Here is a 25074-nt window from a genome sequence, read left to right on the forward strand (position 1 = left end):
CAAACAAACACAACAAAATGGCGCTAAGTTTTTATTATCTGTACTCTTTAAGCTGTAATTTTGTTTAAGTGCGGTATATCTAGTGGGAAAGCATACTTATAATTAAAAATATTGATTAATACAATAAACATTTGAAAATGTAAGCTTTATTTTGCAATATCTAATATAAGGAAATTTAAATCTCACAATAAGTGTCTGTTTTATATATTTTATATTTTTTAGGGCTCGGAATAAATCTCCGTCGGTTGCTTCTGAAAAAGATAAAAAGAAACTAAAAGACAAAAAGAAAAAAGGAGATTCAGGATCTAGCAGTAGTGAAAGCAGTGGCAGGTAAACAACCTTAACATAATTATTCTAACTTATTATCTTAAGAAGAGGTTAGACGCTTTAGATTTGTTCACGCATATATAATGTAGCAATTAAGTTGTAATGGTCCCAATTTTTACTCTTTATTAACACGTATAGTCAGTTTATTAAAATAGCATAACTTTTATTTTATAGTTCATCGGAAAGCAGCTCTTCAAGATCGTCATCTCGTTCCTCGTCGAGCAGTTCTGGTAGTTCCTCACGCTCATCATCTAGCTCCAGCTCTTCAAGCAGTAGCAGCAGTAACAATGATCGCTCGAGGCCAAAGAAGAAGTAAGTGATTGATTTTATTACATTTAACTATATTATGAAATGATTTTATAAAAACAAAATGATCATTATTGTTTAATTTTTAGAACTTCTCCAAACAAGAGTCCTATAAAAGACCGCCGTGAACCTGATGCAGAAAGATTAAGAGACAGGTCACCTATCGGAGACAAGAAAAAATTTGCAACACCATCAACTAATGACAAGGCTAAAAGTAAAGAGAAAAATGAAAGGTATTCCATCATTATTAGATACATCCTAAATTATGTTAAACTTTCCTTAAAGTACTATAAGGCCAACATTAATTTTTAACATTTTTACATTATACTGTGATGAAGAACAATTGGTTCACATAACACCTGTGGACTGGTCATAAATAATCATATCTTGATAGCATCATATGTTAATTGGCTTATAAAAAAATATATTATTAAAAGGATGGGAAATTTATTCTTTTTAAATTTGTAGTTTATGGTTTTGTTATGTGTAGAGTAAGTTAATGGAATCTCATTTCAAGCTTCATATATAAAATATCAAATAGTTTCTCATATACAATTTAAAATTTAATTTAATGTTGTTTCTATAGATCACCAGGCCGTAAAAAGCGTGAACGTTCACCACCACCTCGCCCCACTCGAATACACATTGGCAGACTGACATTGAATGTGTCAAGAGATCACATACATGAGATATTCTCCACTTATGGCAATGTTAAAGCTGTGGAATTTCCAATGGACAGACTCCACCCTCATAATGGTCGTGGCTATGCTTATGTTGAGTTCAGCAATCCAGATGATGCAGAAAATGCTATGAAACATATGGATGGAGGTATTTAATTATTCCAAGTGATCTGATTATTATATTTTACTTATTTCGGCTAAATGAAACTTATTAAATATGTTGCTTCAGGACAAATCGACGGTCAAGAGATCACCGCGGCGCCTGTGCTGGTGCCGTCTCGACCGCGCCGGCCATCGCCGCGCCCGCCGCCCAGACACGCGCCGCCCCGACGACATTCGCCGCCGAGGTTAATATTATTTTAGTAAACATAATATAATAAACATTTCAAACTTATGGAATAATATTTTAGAATACAAAAATTGTATTTCAAGGAACCAAAAAAAATTAAGATAATTTATGAATGTAATCTAATTCAAACTGGCTGAACATGAACGACCTCCGTGGTCGAGTGGTGTGTACACCGCTTTTCATGGGTACGCCACTCTGAGGTCCCGGGTTCGATTCCCGGCGGAGTCGATGTAGATTACCATTAGTTTTCTATGTTGTCTTGGGTCTGGGTGTTTGTGGTACCGTCGTTACTTCTGATTTCCATAACACAAGTGCTTCAGCTACTTACATTGGGATCAGAGTAATGTATGTGATGTTGTCTCATATATATTGTCTCATATATATGAACAGATTCAAAGATATCAGTACTCTTGTTACATTACAAGGTCGCCTTCAATATTTTATTATTGACATGATTTTAGGACTTGTGCAACATCTCTTAGTGAACTTTCAGTGTACCTGTGATATTGATCTTTATAAAATAATTGTCGTAGGTACCGCCGGCGCAGCCCGCCCCCGCGGCGTCGCTCGCCTCCGCGCCGCCGCCGCTCGCGTTCGCGTTCCCCTCGCGTTGCGCCGCGCCGCCGCCGCTCCAGGTCCTCCTCCTCTTCCTCCCGGTAGACCCACTATAAAACACATAACTCAACACACACTCATTTTTTCACATAAAACCTTATATAAAATCAACTCTCTGCCCATTCCTTCACTCTAAAATTTTATTTGTGTTGTACACATAAAATACAAAGGTGATCTAAGTAATCATTTATACCGTGTTTGTTTATAAGATGATATGAGGTAATTACTAGGCATCGTTTTAATATGAACATTTGATAACTATTTTAATATCTTTATTTATATGTTTAAACATGTATATGTTTTCTGAATTATGCAAAACTGGCTATCAAAATCTTTCCATTAAATATATTTATTTATACCTAATTTTAAGATTCGTGAACAGTTCAAATAATCTGTACTAGGTATGGTATATTGTAATTATATTCCTTTGTGCATAGCATGTAACTTCGGTATAATGTCCATCAAATATTGATTTTAATAAATTTAAATATGTATAAAAATTGACACAATGATGAATTTGCGTCTAATTTACGTTCAAGTGATTTAGAATATCTTAGAAGTCCCGTCTATTTGATATGGCATCATACCATTTATTATTCAATTTCTATCATCTTATAAACAAATAATGTTACAACAAACACACGAAAGTCTCAAAAACACCAAGGATGTTTACATGATTTTCTATTACAAATTGAATAACACTTTTCTTTTCGAAAATGGACCTAACATACATTACCCATAAACACCACTACATGACACATTCCAGAGACTTCGTATGGGTGAGTATGAATTCAATACCCATTTTATATGCCTAAGAAATATAGAAAAGACCAGGATGGGTAAGTATATAATATTTCATGATTGTCATACAATTTAGGAACTTCTAAAAATTAATAAATAATTTCTTGTTATAAAAGCTTGCAAAATGGAAACTGACCAGAGTGAGTGATCAGTGCAAATAAAACTAGAAATAAATTGACAGAAGTGCAGTGCTTATGTATCATTGAATTTTATTCTGTAATATAAAATGAACTTTTTGTTAATAAATATAAAGAAGTGACTTGATTTTTTATTTGATTCTCAGATCCAATGATCCTGTTTCCCATGTCAAGTGAAAGTGTTTTAACAAATTTATAATGTTATGATAGGCTATATAAATATGTTGTAATGCATTCTGTAATTAAAACAAATTGAAATTTCTATTATTGTTTTATTTTAAAATAATATGAAACATTGGAATTAAAGCTAAAGTATCAAATATATCTTAAATTTAATTACCATTCTTGGAAAGTGTCAAACTTACTTTATTTTTAAATATATTTTGACTAGGATTGAACAACTAAGGTTTGACATTAAATATTTTCGATACTTCATCAAAATTTAATTTGAAATATTTTATTGGAAACTGATTTTTTTTCAATCACAAAGTTGTTATTATCTATTTAGCATCTTCCAATTGATCTGAGTTTTGGTATAAAAATAAATTTTGATGCACTGGTAATGAACATGAGATACATTTTCTTAGAAACTAGCTGAACATAAAAAATAGATTATACTAGTAGTCGCCCGCGGCTGCGTTTGCTTTTTAGGGTGTTGATTATCATGTACTAGGCAAAAGAGCTCATGTCCTTTCTTGGAGTTTAAGTTTATTTCATACCAAATTTCATCAAATTTGGTTCAGCAGTTTGGTTGTGAAAGAGCGATACAGACTTAGTTACTTTCACATTTACAATATTAATTAATGTAGATTATAACATTCTGCAGGTATTTTGGACGTCATATTCGATAACAAATAACAAAACAAATAGCAAAAAATATTGATCTGAATAATAAATATTAGCTTAAAAAAAGTAAACAGATGTACACCTGATAAATTATTATTTACAATTACAAAAAAGCTGCACAGAATGTGACAAATACTTTAGTACAAATTAACTGCCAATTATTTTAGTATAAGTCAAATAATCTGTAACAATTACTTTACCCTTATACAGATAGTTAGGTTCTAAAAGTGGCAATTCATTGAGAGATCTGAAACAACAAAATAAAAGTAAAAAAAGCTCTTGCTTAAAATAATCACAAATAATTATGAAATTAAATCTTACGGATACTGTATTCTCATATTTTTTGGTCCTCGCACGGGATTCCAAGCTGATACCGGTGACTTGTTTGCTATCATTAGACCAGCTACTGCTGTGTATAAACCATATTCTTGACATATTTTTTCCTAGTATATAATAAATTTTCTTTGTTGTAACTTTTCTTTGAAATACAAATGGATCATTAAATAAATACAAGTAAAATATTCTTACCCTCCATTCAGCTAACATGCAATCTCCTTCACTAAGTGTTGAAGCAGCCTTATCAACATCATTGATACATGAAAAATGAGGCAAGTAATTTTCTTCTAAAAAATTAATAAATGAGGATGGGTGACTTAAGAACTGCTCAATAATATCCTTTGGAGCATGAGTTAAAGATTTACGGCCGTCGGTTGAGATTATTTCTAAAAAAATTATAATCATGTAATAGTTAAACTTTTCAAATTTTTTAGTGTGAAAATATTAATTTAGTTACCTTTAGGATTCAATACTCTTCCAACACCATGTAATATGCTCACTGTTTGATCTTTCCCTAAGGACATAAATTTGTTGGAAGCTGTTTTCTTTTTTCTACTGGTTTTATTTTTTACTTCTTTTTCCTTAATAATACTGGTTTCTAAGTTGACCACCGATCCTTAAATTGTACTTTGTTGAAATTAAAATGAAACTCAAAATACTACCAATTAAGGAAATACAAAAATGGCTATGTTTTAACCAATTATGTACCTTTTAAAGAGGCAAAATGCAAATTTAAAATTGCTGATCTAATATCTCCACCAGATGAATTAACAACAGACTCGATTAGTTCTACTGTTGGTACGTTGTATGTAGAATTATACTTTTTACTAATTATATCTGCTGCTCTTTTGAGAGCTGCTTTTAAGCCAGTTACTGAAACACTGTTGAACCTAAAAATGTTTTTTAAATAAAGTTAAATCAACAACAAATACAATTCAAAAATATTAAATTAAATGCTTTGAAATGTAAGTTAACATAACACACAAAAATACAAAGTATTGGTGGCTGGCTGTAGAACCATTTGCGTAGCAGGAGGATGAGTTAACTATTCAGATTTTGAAATTGATAATATAATGTATATTTTGCTATAAAACAGATACTTACATAATATGATGAATGTTAAATTGCTCTTTCAAACTTGGAGAAAAAAGGTGAAAAGCTGTGTTTTTACTGTCAGTATGTGAGTCCGAACAGATAAATACTATTGGTGATTTCGCCCTTTGTTTGTATTGCCTAGAAGAATACAAAAAATCAACAATTAAATGAAGAGCATAATTACTAATTAACAATCTAAAATGTGTAATTTGGCAATGAAGAAAGAATTGCTAAAGAAATCTCATTAGGCAGCTTTTGTAGTTGTACAAGCATATTTTGTTCACTTGTTGATGTGCAAAGACAGGTACACTACATTCTGATACCTTTTTGTCATCAGCTACATAGATGGCCATCTTAGATGACTATAGAGAGATCACGAACATGGACTCATTTTTATGTTTTCCAAGGCATGGGAGTGTAATATTACTAAGATTCTACCCCCAGGATACAGTGCAGTATATCTTGACAGAAGTCATTGAGGACACCACCGGATTACACTATCTCAATGTTTATAGGTGGTGGGAATATTGTTATAGCTTGTCTCCCAAATTTAAATATCAAATGAATTTTGCATGACAAACAAAAATCAAAATGTCACATTCATATATTCTTATTCTGAGAGGAACATTTGATAACTTAATAAACTATATTAAGTGTTACTTGTAATTTTATCGTTTAAGGTACTACCTTGAAAATATTACAATTAAACAAGTACTTTCAAATATACTTACTGCAATATGTCAATAAACTCTGATGGTGACCTTATAAAGGCATTAGGAAAATCTTCTACTAGTACTAATTTACAGCTATTGTTGTCGAGGAGTGAAGTGAAATTTGCTGAATTTATTATGAACTCAAGAAACTTTTTTGATTGTGATTCCTTGAATTCATAATCTCCTGAAACATAATAAATCAACTCTTGTGAAACATTACTTTATACATATAAATTATAATATAATTAATAGAAATAAATCAAGTAGTAATATTACCAAACTCTGAAGGATACTCAATATCAAGAGGTGTAATCCATTCGGAAACTTTTATATTGTATTTGGATGCTATTGTGCGTACAGTTGCTGTTTTGCCACTGCCTACAGGTCCCGATAGAAACAACATGTCATTGTTACTATTAACACAAGTTGTTTTGAGCCACTCGTCAACTTCCTGTATTTTCTTTGCATGAACAGCTAAGTCCTCTACATTTATGGGATCGAAATTCTTTAACCAATTCTTATCATTTATATTGGTTGGAATATTCACATGAGGCACTTTAAATTGCTTCTAAAAGTATGAAATACATTTAATCACTGTAGTATTATTTGATTAAAAAAGATTATATATTTAAATTAAAAATACCTCAGTAGTGGACGCTTTTCTTTCAGAATTATTTTTTTTTGTCTTTTTAGGGGGTGAGCTGTCATTAAATTCAAACATTGGTTTGAACCACTTCCTTTCCTAAAATAATAAGTAATACTTATTTGTACAAATAAATTTTATGTAAAGAAAGTATCGTATTTATTATATACCTTTTGCATTTTGGTTTTTTATTAAGCAAGACAAAGTGAATATTTAAAATATATTATGAAATGGTGTATGAGATATATAAATACATTTAAAATTATCGCAAAACAAACTTTGGGCTAACTTATTTTGAAATTTTAGATATCGTTTTTTTCATTTGTTGACATTTGACAGCCGACACTTTTTGCACTGGTCTTGCAGCTTTACGTGCAAGCATTTTTAATAATATCTAATTTAAATAAAATATTTTTATGAATATTAATCTTCATAAAAATAAAATATATAATAACATGTTAAGGGATAAAATGCCCTTCTGATTAAAATATATTTTATAATATATATTTTATTAAGTATGACACTCCACACTAGTTGCAAGAGGTGCCTCTAAAAATATTCAAAATTAATATGATTGTCTGGAGTCGTAAACACTGCTGTTCTTGAGAAAATATCATGACCGACTGGAAAGGACTCTTCTTTTCGCTTAAATAAAAAGTAGTCTTCAGTGTCCAGAAAAATACTTGTACGCCGTGATTTTTCACCAAAGTAGGTACTTTTATTCATACATTGTAATATTTTAAAAGGGTAAGTTCACTATTCTTACCTCTAAGGTACTTTCATAATATTTTACTCAATAGTTTTCGATTAGTGACCTACATAAAACGTTGTATTCATAGTGGTCTCTCTTCAAGATTAATCCGCTGAACCGATTTGCATGAAATTTAGACGGACATAATTTGAGTTCCGTGGAAGGACAAAGGCTACTTTCATAATTCACTCCTCGCGATGTAATGAGTGTAAATGGGGGAAGGCATTACCTGGCAGATATCGGATATAGGAGCTGATAACTATGTGTAGGCGGTAGTCGGCACCACGATTGCCTCTGAGCCACCAGATGATATTGTTTGTAAGTGTACTACTAACCATGCATTTATGAATGAATGAATAACACTATGAATGGCGACTACTTTTGTAACTTGCTAAAAAGCTATATAAAGAATATCTAGCTTCCCTAATAGGATGTATCCTAAACTTTCTTTGTACAGATTTTTTTTTGCATTTTAAATACAATAGACACAGTTATCTACTATAGTCAGCCTTGATGACCTGTCTTTACGAAAAGCAAATAGCCGAATCGGAATGATTTAATCGGAAATGTGTGAAAATAGCACATGGTGTCTATCGGCTATTAGCGATCGTCGTCCGATTTCGATATCGGATCGGATAATGTGAAAACGCTCTTAAAGTTACAAATTTACCAAAACTTACGTACTAACTATACCTTAGCTTATTATTTACATCAATTTTGACAATATCATATCCAACATAAAATCTTTAAAAATATTTAGTACGAAAAAAGTTTCCTGGATTCTAATTAATTTCATCATTAAATACAGTGTAAACTCCATGTAACGTCACTCGATTTAACGGCAAACTCTCTAAAGCGTCGAAATCAATTGGTTTTAGTTGGTTTAGCTTGTATTCCATACAATGATACACTCTACATAGCATCACACCCACTCTCAATAACGACAAAAATTGAGAAATAAAAATTTTTTTTTTTCCTTTTAAGTTGCTAAAATTAGAAAAAACTGCGCATCTGTGTACGTTCTTTTGTCGCTTTATTATTCTAGCCCTCAATAAAGTCGATTGTCGGCACCACGCATTAGGAACTTTCTAAGAAATTCGTTAATTTGTTTACAAATTGGGATTGCTTGCACGTGTAGACTGTGACCATGCCTAATAAGTATGAGTCATGGATTACAACGTTATCATATGTATTCTACGATTGATGAGGTGGAAACAGAACTTGAGTTTGATAGCGACGACGACCTTCCATTAACTGAGTGGATTCAGCAGGTCAACATGGCAGGAAATACGGTAAATTTTCAAACCTACATCGAAGTAGACAACTGCCTGCTTACAACGGCTTCACTCACAGACATAGAAATTTTGGATTCAGTGAGAAAAAACTGAGGTTCTAGAATAGAGAGATGAAGAAGATGAGACGGATGAGCAGCTAAATTACTTCCTTTATATAAGACATAAATAAAAAAATTAAAAATATACAACATAATTGGTCGTGCAGCAAAAGGCGTCAGACAAAAATATCAGAGTATACGCAATAGCGTTCAAATAAGATATATATATATTGTACATAACTACTAACAATAGACTAAAATAAACTTTTTTTTCGAATTCTGATTTTTCTTCTCTTCATTTAACGACCACTCTTTATAACGCCATAAAATGCACAGTCCCTTCAGTGTCGTTATATAGAGTTTACACTGTACATGTTTACGTACATGTATACAAGACGATGACGCTTCTTCAGCTATAAAAAAATATGATTCTCACAAAATGAGAAGATAATCATGAAGTAATCTTCAGTATTATGTATTTATAACATATAATATAGTGGGACAGAATAAACAAAATAAGTTGTTTGTATTTTTTTAGATAAAATGAATTTTCTCATCATTAAATCAATAATATTGTTTTCGAATGAAAATTAAAAGCAACACTATTTGGTAAGATTATCATAGCATAAACGAGTACTATTTATAGCAATGACTTTTTCTATAAAATGAGCTAAATAATTAAATCCAATTAAAATATAAAATGTAGTCACATTGAAATTATGACATTTGACATGTACTGTCATTGACAGTTTTAGAATATACTCTTAGTTACGTAAAATATCTTTTTTTTCTGTAATTATTATAGTGAGTTAAGTTATACAGTTAAAATACAGCTGATGTGCTAAGAATGTAAGTGATGTTAAGAAATTGTTATTAAATGAGTGATATTTATGTTAAATGTTCCTTTATATACATTTTATGAATATTGCGTCTTGGGATTTTCAGATAAAAATGCAAGCTATTAAAGCTCTTGGAGCTTCAGCTCCAACCGTTCTTTCGGTAGTCAAGAAAGGAGGGTTCGCACCCATTATAGATCAAATACGACAAACTCATTTGCCCGCACCAAACCCTAAGGAAAGACGACCTTATTCCCCTTTCCAAGATACTAGTAATGTGGCAGAATATGCTGTAGCTAGGCTGGATGACTTATTGAATTGGGGAAGAAAGGGATCCATGTGGCCCATGACTTTTGGTTTAGCTTGTTGTGCTGTAGAAATGATGCACATTGCTGCACCTCGCTATGACATGGACAGGTACAGTAAATTTAGAAACCTTTTTTAATCTATGTTCAAAAAATATTTTGTAATAAATATTATGACATATTTCAAGTTCGTATATAAATGCATGTTATGTATCTACACAAATATAAACAAATTTGAAATAAAATATGCATAGCATTTTCAATATTGAATTTCTTCTTAAAGTTGACACTGAAAAATATTTTTCAGATATGGTGTGGTATTCAGAGCTTCGCCACGTCAATCTGATGTTATGATAGTTGCGGGAACCTTAACTAATAAAATGGCTCCAGCTTTACGTAAAGTTTATGATCAAATGCCTGATCCGAGATGGGTTATTTCCATGGGAAGTTGTGCTAATGGTGGTGGTTATTATCACTATTCATATTCAGTAGTAAGGTAAATAATAATTTCAAATTAATTTAGTAATTAAATAAGTTTTATGATAGAAAACTATATACTATATATATTGTTAAAATTCAGAAGGAAATTGTGATTAATTGCCTTTTTAAATTTTCGAATCTATGTAGTAACATGTGTAGTGTATAATAAAACAAGATTTATACATCAAGAACTGTTTGTAGTGACATTGAACTATTACAAAATTGCATGGAATATATAAACCTAAATTTTGTTTGTCTTGATTCCTTTTTTAATTGGAATATATGATAGGCAACTCATTATGATAAACCTTGCTGTGAAAACCTCATTCAATATGCATTAATTATAGTTATAAACTTCATATAAAAAGGTTTTTCTTTAATATAGCAATAATAATTTGTAATAAAAAGTGTTGTAAGCTTATCATTGACATTCAAGCAATATTATAATGGAATATTTATTATTTCAGAGGGTGTGATCGCATTGTTCCAGTTGATATATATGTTCCTGGATGTCCACCAACAGCAGAAGCCCTACTCTATGGTGTCTTACAACTACAAAAGAAAGTCAAGAGAATGAAAACTATCCAAGTGTGGTATAGAAAATAAAATAGAAAAACAGCGGCAGATACAGAAAATGATATTATGATCTTATTTTATCATTGCAGTAATATGATCATATAGTAGAAATGTAATACCTTTTGTTGTTTTTTTTTCTAATTGTTATATTCATTAACCTTTTTGTAATAGAATTTAAAAGTAGCTATCATGAAAGAATCATATAAACTATATTTAATGGAAACCATACATACATTAAAATAGATAAAACAAGGATCTAACCAAAAGTTGTGTTATTTGATTAAATTTCCACAACATTAAACGAAATAATAGAAACCAATAATTCTACAAAAGCACCTTGGTAATTGAAATTTTAAGAGACAAATATACATAAATTGGTTTTGACTGAGATAGTTTTTCTGGGTTAAAGAGTAACTTGCAGAGGTTTATATTGCTATTAAATGGTACCTATGTAAATCCTTTAAGTATCCCATAGTTAGGCACAGGTCCCCTCTCCTCTTAAGGACTTATGGACTAAATAAGGACATTCTCTGAGCTGAGATGGCCCAGTAGAGCTGAGATGGCCCAGTGGTTAGAACGCGTGCATCTTAACCGATGATCGTGAGTTCAAATCCAGGCAAGCACCGCTATATATATGTGCTTAATTTGTGTTTATAATTCATCTCGTGCTCGGCGGTGAAGGAAAACATCGTGAGGAAACCTGCATGTGTCTAATTTCATCGAAATTCTGCCACATGTGCATTCCACCAACCCGCATTGGAACAGCGTGGTGGAATATGTTCCAAACCCTCTCCTTAACGGAAGAGGAGGCCTTTCTCAGCAGTGGGAAATTTACGGGCTGTTACTTACTTACTTACTTTTTAGGACATTCTCCTCCAGTGAAAGTTATACTATATATTGGAGATAAACCTACAGTAGAGGAAATGTGTCGCCTCATATTCAAACAAACTAAACTTATATCTAAGAAGCGCCGTGCGTTTCATTTAGTTGCTTATAAAAAAATATCTTAAATTATTTAGGAGGAATATTCCGGTGACAATTTATTGTTTATTTTTTTCTCTCAGATATCTATGGAAACATATGATACCCAGGGAATCTGACGCAAGTAGATTAAAGATTTCCTCATGACGTTTTCTTTAACCGCTAAACAGAAATTTCAGATTTGATGTATATGTGACGTTTACAAGGAAAACTATTTATGCTTAACCGCATTGGAACCCACAAGATTTTAAGAAAGAAGAAGTTACGATCTATGACCACCACCGATATTTCTTAATTATTATTATAACATTAATAATAAAAATGGTATCTAAACTTTGTGATGAGATTTAGTGCAAATTAGCTAGGTAACTACTGGCAAATCTAAATACCTGTAAAATGTGTATGTATTTAAAACCATACCATATTTATAGGGACCATTTGAATGAGATGAAATTGAAAAAAAAGTTTTATATCAAAGTAGTATCATAAAATATTTAATACTGGCAATAAATATCCTCTCGTCACGGAGCTCGAGCCTCGATTTGCACCTCAATAAAACCAAAATGATTTATTGTTGTAACCATCACGACTTACTTTTATTGAATAGCAAGAGCCAAATACAAAATAGTTCAGTATCTTTGTCGCCTCCATTTCGTAGCTATTTATAGGCTCGTACTCCCAATTAAATATTTTGAAATTAATACAAATAAAATATGCATTCTTGACAGTGTTTTTTAAACTTAGTTATAATAAATAATAATATTCCCGGAAAAGGCTAAGCTAATCGGCGAAATTTAGTTTATTGGTAACTAAATCATAAATAACACTTACAGTATTTAAGTTGAATAGCTTTATAGTTAGATTATATTGAGAAATAACTGTGTATATAAGTCTGTGTAAATTAGTGATTACCGTGACTAAACGTTATGTATTGTTACATATACTTAAAGGGTACCTGCTGATTCTACCTACATGTCGCTACTATTAATAAAATTAACAAAATACATTTTAATATTCACTAAAATAGAGCAAATGTTTATCAAACAGCTGAATCTTTAATCATAATTAAGGTGTCAATCAACCTTTCAAAGAAAAAAATTATCGAAAACGGCGCGTCAGGACATTCGATAATTGTATTGTTGTTTTGTTGTGTCGGTTTGCAGTTCGAGTGACCAGTGTATTTAGAGGCACGAATTACTTCTTAGAGCCAGCAGCTATTTAATTTGTAGGTAACGTATTTTACAACTTTTTAACTTGTTGGCGTTGACTTTAATTTCAATATGACCGATTCAGTAATTGCCGTGATGTGAACCACTGACAGAGTTATTTTCGCATTTTTATACTCACAAAATCAAGTGAGTGTTTGTGATACATTCAAGCAGTGTTCGATGCCAAGTGTCAAATTCGATTTAAATTTTGAGACTTTTTATTATGTAGTATCAAGAATATTTATTTAATGTTTAGTAGATTGGCAAGACTTACTCAAAGCTTCCGATTGTATTGTATAAAATAACTCGAAAATTTTACCTTATTTATATGAGGTACAATATATGTATACAATACATAATTAAGTAGACTCTGTCTATGTATACACACTATATGTTAATTTCTATTGGATACATAAAATACTTTAATAAAAAGCCTACATCTCATTGAATACTTAAAAAATTATTAATTGTTATAACGTTAATACTTATTGTTTTCTAAAACGAGTAAATTGTCGTGGCAAGCAATTTATTTGGTGAAGCTGTAAATTTGTAAAACAAAATCTCGATTTCAGCTAAATTGAATCTTTGACCTAATGTCAAAATGTTCACCATTAAAATAACTAATATGGTAAGAAAAAAAGGGAAATACCTAAATCCTTTAAATAAAATTATTCGAATAGGTTTAAACAGAAAAAAAGTGGAGAATATTTTCAGTTAGTGGTTTCGAATGTAGGGTTGGTGAAGAACTGTTGGTCTGGTAAGTAATTTCAAGGGTAACGCAAATAAATTTTCAATCACATTGAAAATGTGATTGAAAACATTAAAAAGAAGTAGTCCTACAAAAATATTTAGTGATTATTTCATAAGTAATGGGGTTATTTATAAAATTCTTTGTCCACGCACCGAGACTCTATAATTCTAAGAATATAAAAAAAAATTTATTTTATTATATTAGTCACTAACAATACGAATTGTATAAGATATCTGGAGCTATAATTTGGATATTCGTTCTTGTAGTTTTTACATAAAAAACATTGATTCATTTCGAAAATTGCATAATTATACAACGCAATGTGGACGTTGTTCCGATTTTTACGATAGTTCTTGCAAAGGTAAAAGAATTGAATAAGATATATTTTTATTTTTAATAATTTAAATTTCGATATCTTAAAGAGGATGAATTCACGTGGTTGAGTTTTTTTGTTTCATTTAAAAGATGTTAAAAGTGGACCCTTGATACGGAACTATATCCCAGAATACAATTGTTTTGTTAGTTTCAAAATTCTTACTAACATGTGTAAGGAAGATTATTATTAATGAACATACGTTCGTCGTACACTATACAGTCGACTAGAAAACAATACTTACCTGTAAATGAAGACGTTTGGTAAAATTAACCAGTAATGAAAAGGGATCTGTTACAGTAGTTTCCAATAGGAAATTAATAAGAACAAATAAAATTACCTTTTTTTATAATAACAAAAATGACATGTCAACATTATTAGTTTGAACATTTACGTGTAATAGTGAACAAATCAATAAAACCAAGTTACTAAAGTAATTTTTAATTTTGTTTTTTATAACTTTGCTGAACTCGCAAACAACACTAGTAAAATAAACTAGTTATCATTTATTTCACTATTTGAAAGTTAGTTGTTAGATATATTTATATGAAATTTGTTCACTTAAATTGTAGTTTTCAGCACAATTTTAAATTAAAATATATTTAAATAATTATAAGAGGCATAAATAAAGTCATGTTGGTATAAAAATCAAAAGTTTTAATGGTATTTTCTGAATCGCACCAAGCTTTCATTTACTTTTAGTATACAGAATGATTTTTGTATAAACTATAATACACTTTTCCGAGTTACCCTTCATGAAATCATGAGAACACAATCATTAATAATGTGCCTTAAAACAGGTTATAATAATCATAATTTCAATTTTGTCTGACTTAACGTGCATTAATATTAGATTTTAATGGCACATGTAGAGTTTATTAATATAAACCATAAAACACTAGATGGAAGCATTGTCAGCTTGATATAATCCTCGAAACTAATATGAACATAAGTTTAGGAAGTAGATAACACGATAATATGATTTAATTTATTACTGTTAATATATTATCTAGCTGCAAATAGACACTACTTTAAAGTCAGACAAAATGTATGTTTCACAATATAATAATATCACATATTTTAAATGCATTAAGAAGAAATGTCATCTGCTATAATATGTAACGAAATTGTAATCAATCTTATTCGAAGACAGAAAAAGAAGGTATAATATAAATAAATAAATAATCCACCACTGGTACAATTGAAAAACCATTATGAGATTTTTAACGGAAGTGTAAATTAAACTCCCGGTAGAATAATAATTTATGGGATTTTTTCCTTTGTATGACGTTAAATAAACCAATTCTATATTTTAACACTAATTTACAAACTAATATTTACATTTTATTTATAAGTATATATAAATATGTATAATTATATCGATAGCGATTCCGATAATCCTATCCTTCACATAATCAGCGATTTAATGTATAATTAACTAATAATGGTCACAATAACAACTCGATAGATATTTTCATGTAAATAAACAAGCAGTAGTGTACAGGCCGGCGCGTCGGGCGCCCTTGTTCTCGTCCTATATTGCACATGACACTTGAGCGATCGCTCGTTTCATCTGCTCCGCTAGCCGCTGGTCGCCTCGCCGTCGATCGCTCCGGGCCGACACGTCCTCTTAACGACTTCACTCAGCTACATTACGATTTAATATTACACTAAGAGTCGAACGTGCCGAGACAGATGGTTGGCGAGACTAGCGACCGTTATTTCGAAAGCGACGTTACAATAAATAATTTTCTATACCGATAATGTGAAACGATACACTTCGAATTAGTCGTACTCTCACTCGGCGATGTCATTTAAGTTACGCTATGTACACGGGGAGCGGCGGGTCGCGGGCGGTCGCTATCATCGCGGTTCCTCTTTTTTGAGCAGATCGAGCGGCGCCAGCGGGGCCAACGAGGGAGCCAGGGGTGCCAACGGAGCCAGCGGCGCGTGCGCACCTAATGGCGGAAGGGGGCCACCCGGTAGGGTTCGGTGCATTAGTGGGCTCGATTTCATCTGTTGATGGTGCGCGTAAGCGCTTAACATTTTTGCTCGGTCTTCTTCTGCACGTATCGCAGCTTCGACTAGCGGTGCGAACCTCATATGTTGTAGTGGATCAAATGCGCGATAAGGATCCCAGTGGGGTGGCGGCGGGTAGGCAGGTAGAGTCGGCGGCGGGCGCGGAGGCTCCTTGCGATCATCCTTCGAAGGTTCCGAGACCCCATTTCGGAGAGGAGAACGCGTTCGCACTCTCTCGAGATCGCGTTCGCGTTGCTCGCGGGCCTTCCGTCGCTCTCGTTCTTCGCGGTCTCGTCGTTCACGCTCCTCACGTTCGCGTCGCGCACGCTCGCGCTCCTCGTGCTCGCGGCGCACCTCGGCAGCGGCGGAGACCGGCGGCCGCACGCCGCGCCACGCATCGTGTATCGAGCCCATGGGCGGACCGTGGTGCACGCCGTGGAGCGACGACGAGAGGGCGAGCTCGCGTCCGTACGCCGAGAGGCTAAAGGGGGTGGGCGCGCCGGGGTAGGCGCCGACGCCGTACCGCCCGAACGGTGACACCCCTGAAACGCCCAAATGTCGGTCAGAGGGCGCTCCCAGGGAAGCGGATGTGAGAGACGGCCGCGCGGGGTACCGGACGATACCTAAGGGCGCGTGGTGAGATAGGTATGGGCCTGGTGGTAGTTCGTAAGGCGAGCGATACGTCGGCGGCGGCGGCGGCGCTGGTGTGGGGAATGCGCGTAGCTTATCCTTTTCAGCGTTACTGACGGACACACTAGCTCCTCCTGACTTTTCCTTTTGTTGATGGTTGTAGATTTCCCAGGCGATTCGCACATGCATTGCGTTCCATTTGCCAGTTTTCTGAATAAAGAAAAAATATTTTTTTAAGTCTTAGTCTTATTTTAATCATTATACAAAATCATGCAAAATAAAGAAGAAATATTCACATGCATATAATATAGTGCGAATGGAGACCTACCATAACAGCAGGGCGTGGTGGTGGTTTAGTGGCGGAGTCGCTTGCTGCTGACACTACGGGCTGTTAACATGAGGCGATGCAATGTTAATGATGATAGAGCAAACTAAAGAGGGAAGCGTTAAGCTTGCTTGCAGTGATGGTAGCAATACAGGAAATATGAGATAAAGTATTGCACATAGAAAACCAAATTTTCCCAAAGAATTTTAAACAATATTAATAACAATAGACACTAATGAAAAAGCAGAGCAAAATGGTAGAACGATAAAAATAGAATATGAATATAGACATAATACTAGATTCTACAGGTTTAAAGTATACAGTTCCAACTATAAGTATAAACAATACCATATACGAAATGAGAAAACTATGGATAATAATTGAATATTCTATACACCTTAAAAGTTCTATAGATGGTTTGATTAAGAGAAGAGAATGTATTTACCTTAGGTGCATATGTTGTAAGTGGTGCCGGTGGTACGTAAGGCGCCGTCGGGTGTAAAAGACTCGATGAGTATGGGTAACCCAAGCCGATACCAGTTCGATACAGTGACGTCATCTTTCCAACATCCTTGAACTGAAATAGGAATAATTCATGAACATTAAAAATTGATACCAAAGAAAAGAGCGATACGTATAGTACGACACAACTTAGATGTCGCATCGGGAAAATTCGTAAAACCGATCACATCCGAAGTGAGTACGCCATCCCAAATTATCAATATTTATTTCTCATGCAAATATGATCTTTGCACAAACGTAATAATTTTTAATATCATATGACCTAATATATTCGTCAATTTGACGCGTCGCTTTACATGCACTTGCTTTCTCTGACGCGTGAATCTATAGCGACGAATAGCGTCGAATGGCGCGATAGGGAGCTATTGGTCGTGTAAATCGGCAGTAATCGGTTTTATTTTCATTCCATTGCATATTCCGATGCTACATCTAATTTGTGTCGTACTATAAATCATTCATTTAAGACTTAACTTTTTTTTATTAAAGAGATATTGAAATAAGTCGTATAGTACTTACTAAAGGTGCATGTGGTACCAGGAGCTGATGGGGATGGTGCGGTCCGGGCGGCGCGTGCGGCGCGTGGGGCGCGTGCGGGGCGTGCGGGGCGTGGGGCGCGTGGGGGGCGTGCGGAGCGTGCGGCGCGTGCGACGACGGCGGCGGGTGCTGGTGCACGTGCGTGTGCTGGTGCTGGTGGTGGTGTAGCTCGGTACGGACGCCGACCGCTCCTGCCGCGGCCAGAAACCGGTTGTCGAGCTCGCGACGTAATAAATCCGCACCAGGACCTTGAACATTAGACGGATATGCTAAATTACAAATTGTAATCTTTTTAGTATAAGTATTCTGTGAACAGCATTTGTGGTAACACTCAGGCTGAATGTTGATAACAACAACAACAACAACAGCCTGTTAATTCCCACTGCTGGGCTAAAGGCCTCCTCTCCCTTAGAGAAGAAGGTTTGGAACATATTCCACCACGCTGTTCCAATGCGGGTTGGTGGAATACACATATGTGGCAGAATTTTTATGAAATTTGTCACATGCAGGTTTCCTCACGATGTTTTCCTTCACCGCCGAGTACGAGATGAATTATAAAGACAAATTAAGCACATGAATCAGCGGTGCTTGCCTGGGTTTGAACCCGCAATAATTGGTTAAGATGCACGCGTTCTAACCACTGGGCCATCTCGACTGTTGATAACATCCAAACTTAAACAAAAATACAAAATAAAGATACCCAATGGAACATCAATTGCAAAGCCCTATCAATATGACTTAAAGATATATTCATATTTATAGGGCTTTATGATAGGCTCTCCGGTTAGGTACCATCCACTCATTAGAAAAGCTACTTTGTATTACAATGTTTTTGTTTAATGGATGAGTAAGTTAGTGTAATTATCTGTCATAATATCTTCGTTCCTAGAGCTACAAGTAAAACAGTGCCAATGTCTAGGGGTGATGATGACCATTTATCATCATAAGATCCATCCATTTTTTGTTTGGCTTCTTAATAATTAAAAAAAAAATCCGATAAAGAAGTAATTTAAGATAGATTTAAGAATAAAGTCAACTTACTGGTTTGGAAAAGTGACTCTGCTGAAAAAGGATTCGGGTTAGGCGGACCAAGCGGCGCGCCAAACAAAGGCGGTGCGGGTGCGAACCCGGTCGACCGATCCGCAGCCGACGGCCTGCTGGAAGATAAAATATAACCATTAACTATTGTGAGAAAATATTATATTATAATTTTATGCAAAATTTGTTAACTATTTGTTAATCAAACTGTTACGTCATTATGTGTATATTACGTTCTAAGTATTTTTTTATTCTATCTAGGAAATATAGTTAGTTGGTTGGTACAAGATTTTTTCAGCGCGTATACTCACGTTACCCCCCAGTGCGCGGGTGGCTTGGCGCTTGAGCTGATACTGGGCACAGTCGGCACTGGAGCCAGCGAATGCGCTAAATGTGTAGCGGCCGGTGTTGGCGCCGTCGGTGTTGGCGCAGCGAGGCCCGTCAGGCCTCCAAGAGAGCTTAGACCGGTGTTTAATGATCCCAAAGAACTGCCTAATGCTGGAACTGGGCCCTGTATCCACAATAAAAAGATTAAGATAATAGTAAAAATAGTATAGGAATAATTACTGTTTTAGATATAAAATTAGATTTAAAAGTAATAAACATAAGGCATACCATAATAAGAATATAAACTCACAGGTAACTGAGCTGCCAGAGGCGCGGCAAGCGGCGCTGCGAGTGGTGCAGTCAGTGCTGAAGACACGGTCGGAGCTGCACTCGTGCCACCAGACGCTGGCGTGCTGCGCGACAAACTGCTAATGTTGCTGCTGGAATTAAGCGAAATTAAATGTTAAACTCAAGCCTTCACTTAGCTTTGTTTTCTATTAATTGACAAGTTATAAACGAATTTCACCTAAAACTTTCTCGCTCCCTGTTTGGACTGTGTCCTCTCGGCGAGTAAGATAGCGGGGCGTGTGATCCGGCAGCGCCTAGTGAGCCCGGCGTGTGTGGTCTCAGACCTTTTGGAGTTTTAGGTGCTACTAACGGCGATGCCGACAAACTCGTCCTCTGAAATAATAAACAATGCAATAAAGTTAAGTGCATTTGATTAAATCATTCACAGCAGGTATTATTGTCTGAAACAACGCAATACTATAATAGAAAACTTCTTAAACACGCATTTTGAATAAGAATACTATACTAACCGTATCAGCCGAATTTCTTGGTGACGCAGCAGACGGAGGCAGGTAGGGACTGTGTTGTAACGTAGGAGCGTAAGGCGCGTACAATGTTGGATATGAGCCGCCCGTGTACACCGCAGGCGGAGGGTAACCGTTAGTTGCCATCGCAGAGCTTATAGCAAAACTCTCTGAGCGAGGTGGGACTTCACTCGCGACTGGTAGTTGCCTTGAGTCTACCATCGGTGGTGCCAGTGGATGACTCACGCTGCTGCTGCTTGACGTGGGAGTTAATATTGCCGGTGCGTTGGATGTTGGAGATGGATCGATATGGTTCATTGGCTGATGTAACGACACCGCCGGTGCCAATGGAGCCGCATGGGGAGGCATGCTCAGTCCAGAATGTTTAAGACTCGGTGTAAAACTAGACATGGTACTGGTAGTCGTGGCGCTCGAAATAAGAGGCGAGCTCATATGGTTTGGCGCAGATGTTGACAATGAAATCGCATTACTCATTTGCATACTATTCTGGTGGCTCATAATACTATGGCTTATAAGAGGATGGCTAAAGTGTGTCGCTGTTGGCGGATTAGAAGTCGAAGAAGACATATGATTTGAAGATATGTGGTTCGCCACGCTAAATGCCGTGTGATGCGAGGATCGACTAGCATAAACAGGCTGTACGGAATGTTTCTGTAAACTCGATTGACCTTGATAAGGTATCGAATGGCTGTGAATACTGGAACTTAGACTCGAGTTTACATGACTAGACGCGATCGAAGGCGTAGGGTATGGGCGAGATGCAAGCGAGGGAGACATTGATCGACCTGATTGTGTTTGACTCGGAAGACTACTAGGAGTAGATGCTGTCGGCAATTGCGACGATATACTCTGTGGCACGCCGTTTGACACAATACGATTGGGGAACGAGGTAGGAACGGAAGGAAGAGCCTGTGATGCCGGGGAAGCATTTCGAACATCATGGCCAGGCATTACAGGATGCGACTGGGTGTGGGGTACACGGGTAGGGAGACTAGGGTGGGATGCAGGCGTCGCAGGCGACGCCATGTGCGGGGGTCGCGGTGCGGCGTGATGCGCATGGAGATCGAGAGGAGCATGTGGCTGTTCCGCAGAAGGTTGCTCGGTTCGCGTTTCGTGATTAGTATGACGATAATCAGGAAGCGCAGCAGCAGCGTGTGCCTGGTAGGCAGTGTGCGAGGGGAAGAGCGGCGAAGGAGCTGGAGGGGCAGGCGGCGCCGGGGTCGGGCTATCAGCCGCTGCACGTGCACCCGGCTGCAGCTTATTATTGCTTGCGGGTCGTTCCGGCGTGTCCGGGCCTGCTGCACCGACAGGTCGTGCTGGGATTTGTGTTGCAGCATGGCCATCGATGGCTGGTATGTGAGCACCGTTGGGGCGATGTGGAGTATCAGCTCGGAAGGGGGGCGGCGGCAGTGCGGGTGGAGGTAGCGCTGCGGGCGCAGGTGACGGTGCAGGCTGCGGCAAAGGTGCGGGTGCAGGGCTGGCGCTGCCACCGACAGGCGCTCGCGACAATGCCAATGCGCCGCCGCTCCCACCCCGCGCTACTAGCTCATTCTTGCCGCCGCCTCCGCCACCCGCACCCGTTACCCGGAACAAAGAGCCGGCGTCCGACGCCTGAAATAAATATGAAATTGATATGATTGAATGGTTCAATTTTTCTACAATTTTACGTAGGCATACGTTATGACATGTATGCTTATATTATGTGATTAAAAAATCATAACAAATATGCTTACATCATCCATAGATGCGTCGTGATATCTTGGTGAGGCATTTCTGCTGTTTTCTGGACTCGCCTGCAACAAGAATTTTAATTTAAGATTTTACGTCAAATTACGTTATTTGTAAGTTGCTCTATTTTTAAGAATTTATGTATACGTTAACATAATTTTAAAAACTATTATATTTTGTCATGTATGCAATTATTAATTTCTTTAAATGCAGTAGAATAAGTTGTCTTTAAAAGGCATTGCATTGCTGAGATCGTTTTATTTATTCATAAGGCAGGTGAGGGACCAAGCCAAAGCCAGCTGGTATAATGTACACATTAGTATTCTAACTTATATTCATGTACACCTATTGTTCTTCACTAATATTCGCTTGTTTCGTCATGTTCTATGGATATAATATAGATACACAAATGGAACATGTTTTATATATTTTCGATACAGCACTGGGTATAGATGTTTAATTATTTAATTTAATTAGAACAACGTTATTTTTATATTTCGAAAGCTAACTTTATATGTATGAAATTAATATATAATTTTTGTTTACCTCAGAAATTTCGTTTATTTTAATTTGATTTATTTACTTGAGAGAGTAACACGATAACCTCGTGTTTATAAGAGTCGTCTCTTAAATCTTTGTTTTAGATGATTTGTAACTTATAATAATCACAGGACAGGAATAAGAAATTTCAAGTTCCACAATAAAACAATATAATCTTGTATACAAAAATACATATAGTATAACTATTTGTTGATGCTCTATATTATTATTAGTAAATATATGATATAATTCCTCCGTGCCATGTCACTAAGATAGATGACCACAATTAAATACGATATTGTTACATTCATTTATTACTTTTTTGTATTCATGATAAATAATTGTATAAGTTACTTTTTAACGACATCGGTCTTAAAATATAGACATAAAATCTCAAAATGTTATACCGTATAAAATCTCGTCAACATCACATGGCCTTCGATTAGTAAATATAAAAAGATTGTCGAATACATTTTACAAAAGGTGAAATTCCGTAGATGCCATTTTTTTCCAGTTATATAGGTTTTTTTAGGTTAATTTTTTCACAGCTTTTTAGTAATTATTCACTAAATTAAATAAATTAGTTTACAAGCGATAAATAACCGAATGTGTGGTAAATATTAACGAAATACGATATTAAATGGTGGCGATGTGAGTGATACTTTTAAAGAGAGATCGCAAAGTAATAATTTGAAGACATTTACGATCGGCGGAGCAAATGACTCAATAAAGTTATTTAGGGTATCTGAAACGTGAGCTACAAGGTTTATTTACGATCGTTCAGTTTAATTTCATTACAAAACAATACGATTTTACAGTATCATGATTTCGAAGATATTATTATTTATTTTACGATAAAATGAGGTTAACTAAATATTATCGTATAATATATTTTGTTTGTTTGGTATAAAGAAACCACAACTTTTCGATGATTTTTATAAATTATGTCTGTATTATTTTGTAATTTATGTTAAGATGATAGTCACTATAATTAGGTAATTTAGATATGTATATATATTATAATCAAATATTTACGAATATATTATGTATTTGAATCTATTTTATTTTATAGTAATTATATTTCGCTGTGTAGGTATGTTGAGATACGGTCAGTAAAGGTGTACTAAAAGGATGGTACAAATTACGAATTAAACTACAAGTGGCGTATAAAGATAGTCAGTCAATCGATCGCGCGAAACGAACAAATCGTTTTGGGAGCGTTCTGGCAATTGAATGTTTAGTCTTATCCGGCGATTCTGGCGAGGGTGGGTCGCCGGTCTGCAACAATGGAGTGATAAATCAAGTATGGAGCGCGCGTGCCGGCGGGAGGCGGCGGCGCGGCGTCCGGTGGCCGATTCGCAAGGCGGCGACTTTCAAAGGAGCCGCGGTTCGGCGGTGCTGCTTGTCTTTTGTAATAGACACCCGGCTATTACTTAAACGATGACGCGCTATGATAAATTTATGCCTTCAATATGCAGGCTGGTTTATAATTTGGCAATGCTTTTACTGGTCGGCTGGTTGGTTTCGCCGTTTGCGTTACTTTATGACAAGATAACCAGATAAAGTCCTGTAAAAGCCCTAACCGTATTCACTGTTTAAGACGCAATAACTATATAACAAAACTTACAAATCTATATTTATGAATATTTAATATTCATAAAAAAACATAAAATATTTAAGTTACAAATTTATATTTATAATCGGTATAAATCAGAGACCCTGATTTAATACAAGTTCTACAAATAAAAAATATATGAAACGTGAGGTGAATGATCAAGACAATGTTTGTGAATAAATTATACAACTTATATAAATATCTGTCTTAATTGTGTGTGCAGATTTAACGAGAAAGAAATGGATGGTATCAAGTATTTAACGTGGTATAATTTAGCCAGAGACGAGAAAAGAACGAGCAATAATTCTGTGTTCAAGAAAAATAGGTCACGGCTACTAGCCAAGATACTATCATTACAATACGGAAAACTCAATTTTTACTCCATGTTAAAAGAGTCTTGAATCGTTTAAAATTAAAATGAATGCTAAACGTCGTAAAGAAAAAAGATCATATTTTTTTTTTATAAATAATATAAGAATTCAAACGACTTTATAAATAACGTCGACATTTTTTCGTCGTTT

At 35.2% G+C, this 25074-nt stretch overlaps 4 protein-coding genes across 10 annotated transcripts in view; 2 read left to right on the forward strand and 2 right to left on the reverse strand.

Moving 5' to 3' along the window:
• Window positions 1-3337, forward strand: LOC124534230 (RNA-binding protein with serine-rich domain 1-A-like). The gene is made up of 7 exons (XM_047109957.1): window positions 1-139; window positions 223-330; window positions 502-639; window positions 723-866; window positions 1220-1461; window positions 1543-1660; window positions 2196-3337. Coding segments are annotated over exons 1-7 (879 nt in total). The 5' UTR covers window positions 1-137; the 3' UTR covers window positions 2323-3337.
• A 168-nt stretch (window positions 3338-3505) lies between these two features.
• On the reverse strand, window positions 3506-7184 carry LOC124534231 (cell cycle checkpoint protein RAD17). The gene is made up of 10 exons (XM_047109958.1): window positions 7019-7184; window positions 6849-6947; window positions 6482-6773; window positions 6224-6389; window positions 5502-5630; window positions 5106-5287; window positions 4855-5013; window positions 4590-4783; window positions 4383-4504; window positions 3506-4308 (listed from the first exon to the last, which is right to left on the reverse strand). The coding sequence occupies exons 1-10, from the start codon at window positions 7025-7027 to the stop codon at window positions 4209-4211; spliced, it is 1452 nt and encodes a 483-aa protein (XP_046965914.1). The 5' UTR covers window positions 7028-7184; the 3' UTR covers window positions 3506-4208.
• A 2450-nt stretch (window positions 7185-9634) lies between these two features.
• Window positions 9635-11266, forward strand: LOC124534409 (NADH-quinone oxidoreductase subunit B 2-like). The gene is made up of 4 exons (XM_047110271.1): window positions 9635-9781; window positions 9878-10185; window positions 10381-10569; window positions 11021-11266. Exons 2-4 carry the CDS (start codon window positions 9884-9886, stop codon window positions 11157-11159), a joined length of 630 nt encoding a protein of 209 aa, XP_046966227.1. The 5' UTR covers window positions 9635-9781; window positions 9878-9883; the 3' UTR covers window positions 11160-11266.
• A 3812-nt stretch (window positions 11267-15078) lies between these two features.
• LOC124534155 (proline-rich protein 36) overlaps window positions 15079-25074 on the reverse strand; it is a 54470-nt gene continuing 44474 nt past the window's right edge. For 4 of the 7 annotated variants that reach the window (XM_047109857.1, XM_047109855.1, XM_047109851.1 and 1 more), the window contains 10 exons: window positions 22404-22463; window positions 20656-22281; window positions 20364-20518; window positions 20148-20277; window positions 19822-20021; window positions 19514-19629; window positions 18455-18720; window positions 17862-17993; window positions 17420-17479; window positions 15079-17301 (listed from right to left, as the gene is read on the reverse strand). In XM_047109857.1, coding sequence (XP_046965813.1) covers window positions 16306-17301; window positions 17420-17479; window positions 17862-17993; window positions 18455-18720; window positions 19514-19629; window positions 19822-20021; window positions 20148-20277; window positions 20364-20518; window positions 20656-22281; window positions 22404-22463 — 3741 coding nt within the window. In that variant the 3' untranslated portion in view covers window positions 15079-16305. The remainder of the gene's footprint in view (window positions 17302-17419; window positions 17480-17861; window positions 17994-18454; window positions 18721-19513; window positions 19630-19821; window positions 20022-20147; window positions 20278-20363; window positions 20519-20655; window positions 22282-22403; window positions 22464-25074) is intronic. The other 3 variants (XM_047109852.1, XM_047109854.1, XM_047109856.1) reach the window with 3 other exon arrangements.

Source organism: Vanessa cardui, chromosome 12 (assembly GCF_905220365.1).
Source record: "Vanessa cardui chromosome 12, ilVanCard2.1, whole genome shotgun sequence".
NCBI classification, from domain to species: domain Eukaryota; kingdom Metazoa; phylum Arthropoda; class Insecta; order Lepidoptera; family Nymphalidae; genus Vanessa; species Vanessa cardui.

Excerpts from the sequence above, each read along its gene's own strand:
- LOC124534230 (XM_047109957.1), top strand. Across the intron at positions 867-1,219 it reads AGTAAAGAGAAAAATGAAAG|ATCACCAGGCCGTAAAAAGC; the intron begins GTATTCCATCAT and ends TTGTTTCTATAG. Across the intron at positions 1,661-2,195 it reads CGACGACATTCGCCGCCGAG|GTACCGCCGGCGCAGCCCGC; the intron begins GTTAATATTATT and ends TAATTGTCGTAG.
- LOC124534231 (XM_047109958.1), bottom strand. Across the intron at positions 5,014-5,105 it reads GCATTTTGCCTCTTTAAAAG|GATCGGTGGTCAACTTAGAA; the intron begins GTACATAATTGG and ends GTACAATTTAAG. Across the intron at positions 4,784-4,854 it reads AAGAGTATTGAATCCTAAAG|AAATAATCTCAACCGACGGC; the intron begins GTAACTAAATTA and ends TAATTTTTTTAG.
- LOC124534409 (XM_047110271.1), top strand. The coding sequence starts at position 9,884 with ATGCAAGCTATTAAAGCTCTTGGAGCTTCAGCTCCAACCGTTCTTTCG. Across the intron at positions 10,186-10,380 it reads CCTCGCTATGACATGGACAG|ATATGGTGTGGTATTCAGAG; the intron begins GTACAGTAAATT and ends AATATTTTTCAG. Across the intron at positions 10,570-11,020 it reads TATTCATATTCAGTAGTAAG|AGGGTGTGATCGCATTGTTC; the intron begins GTAAATAATAAT and ends TTATTATTTCAG.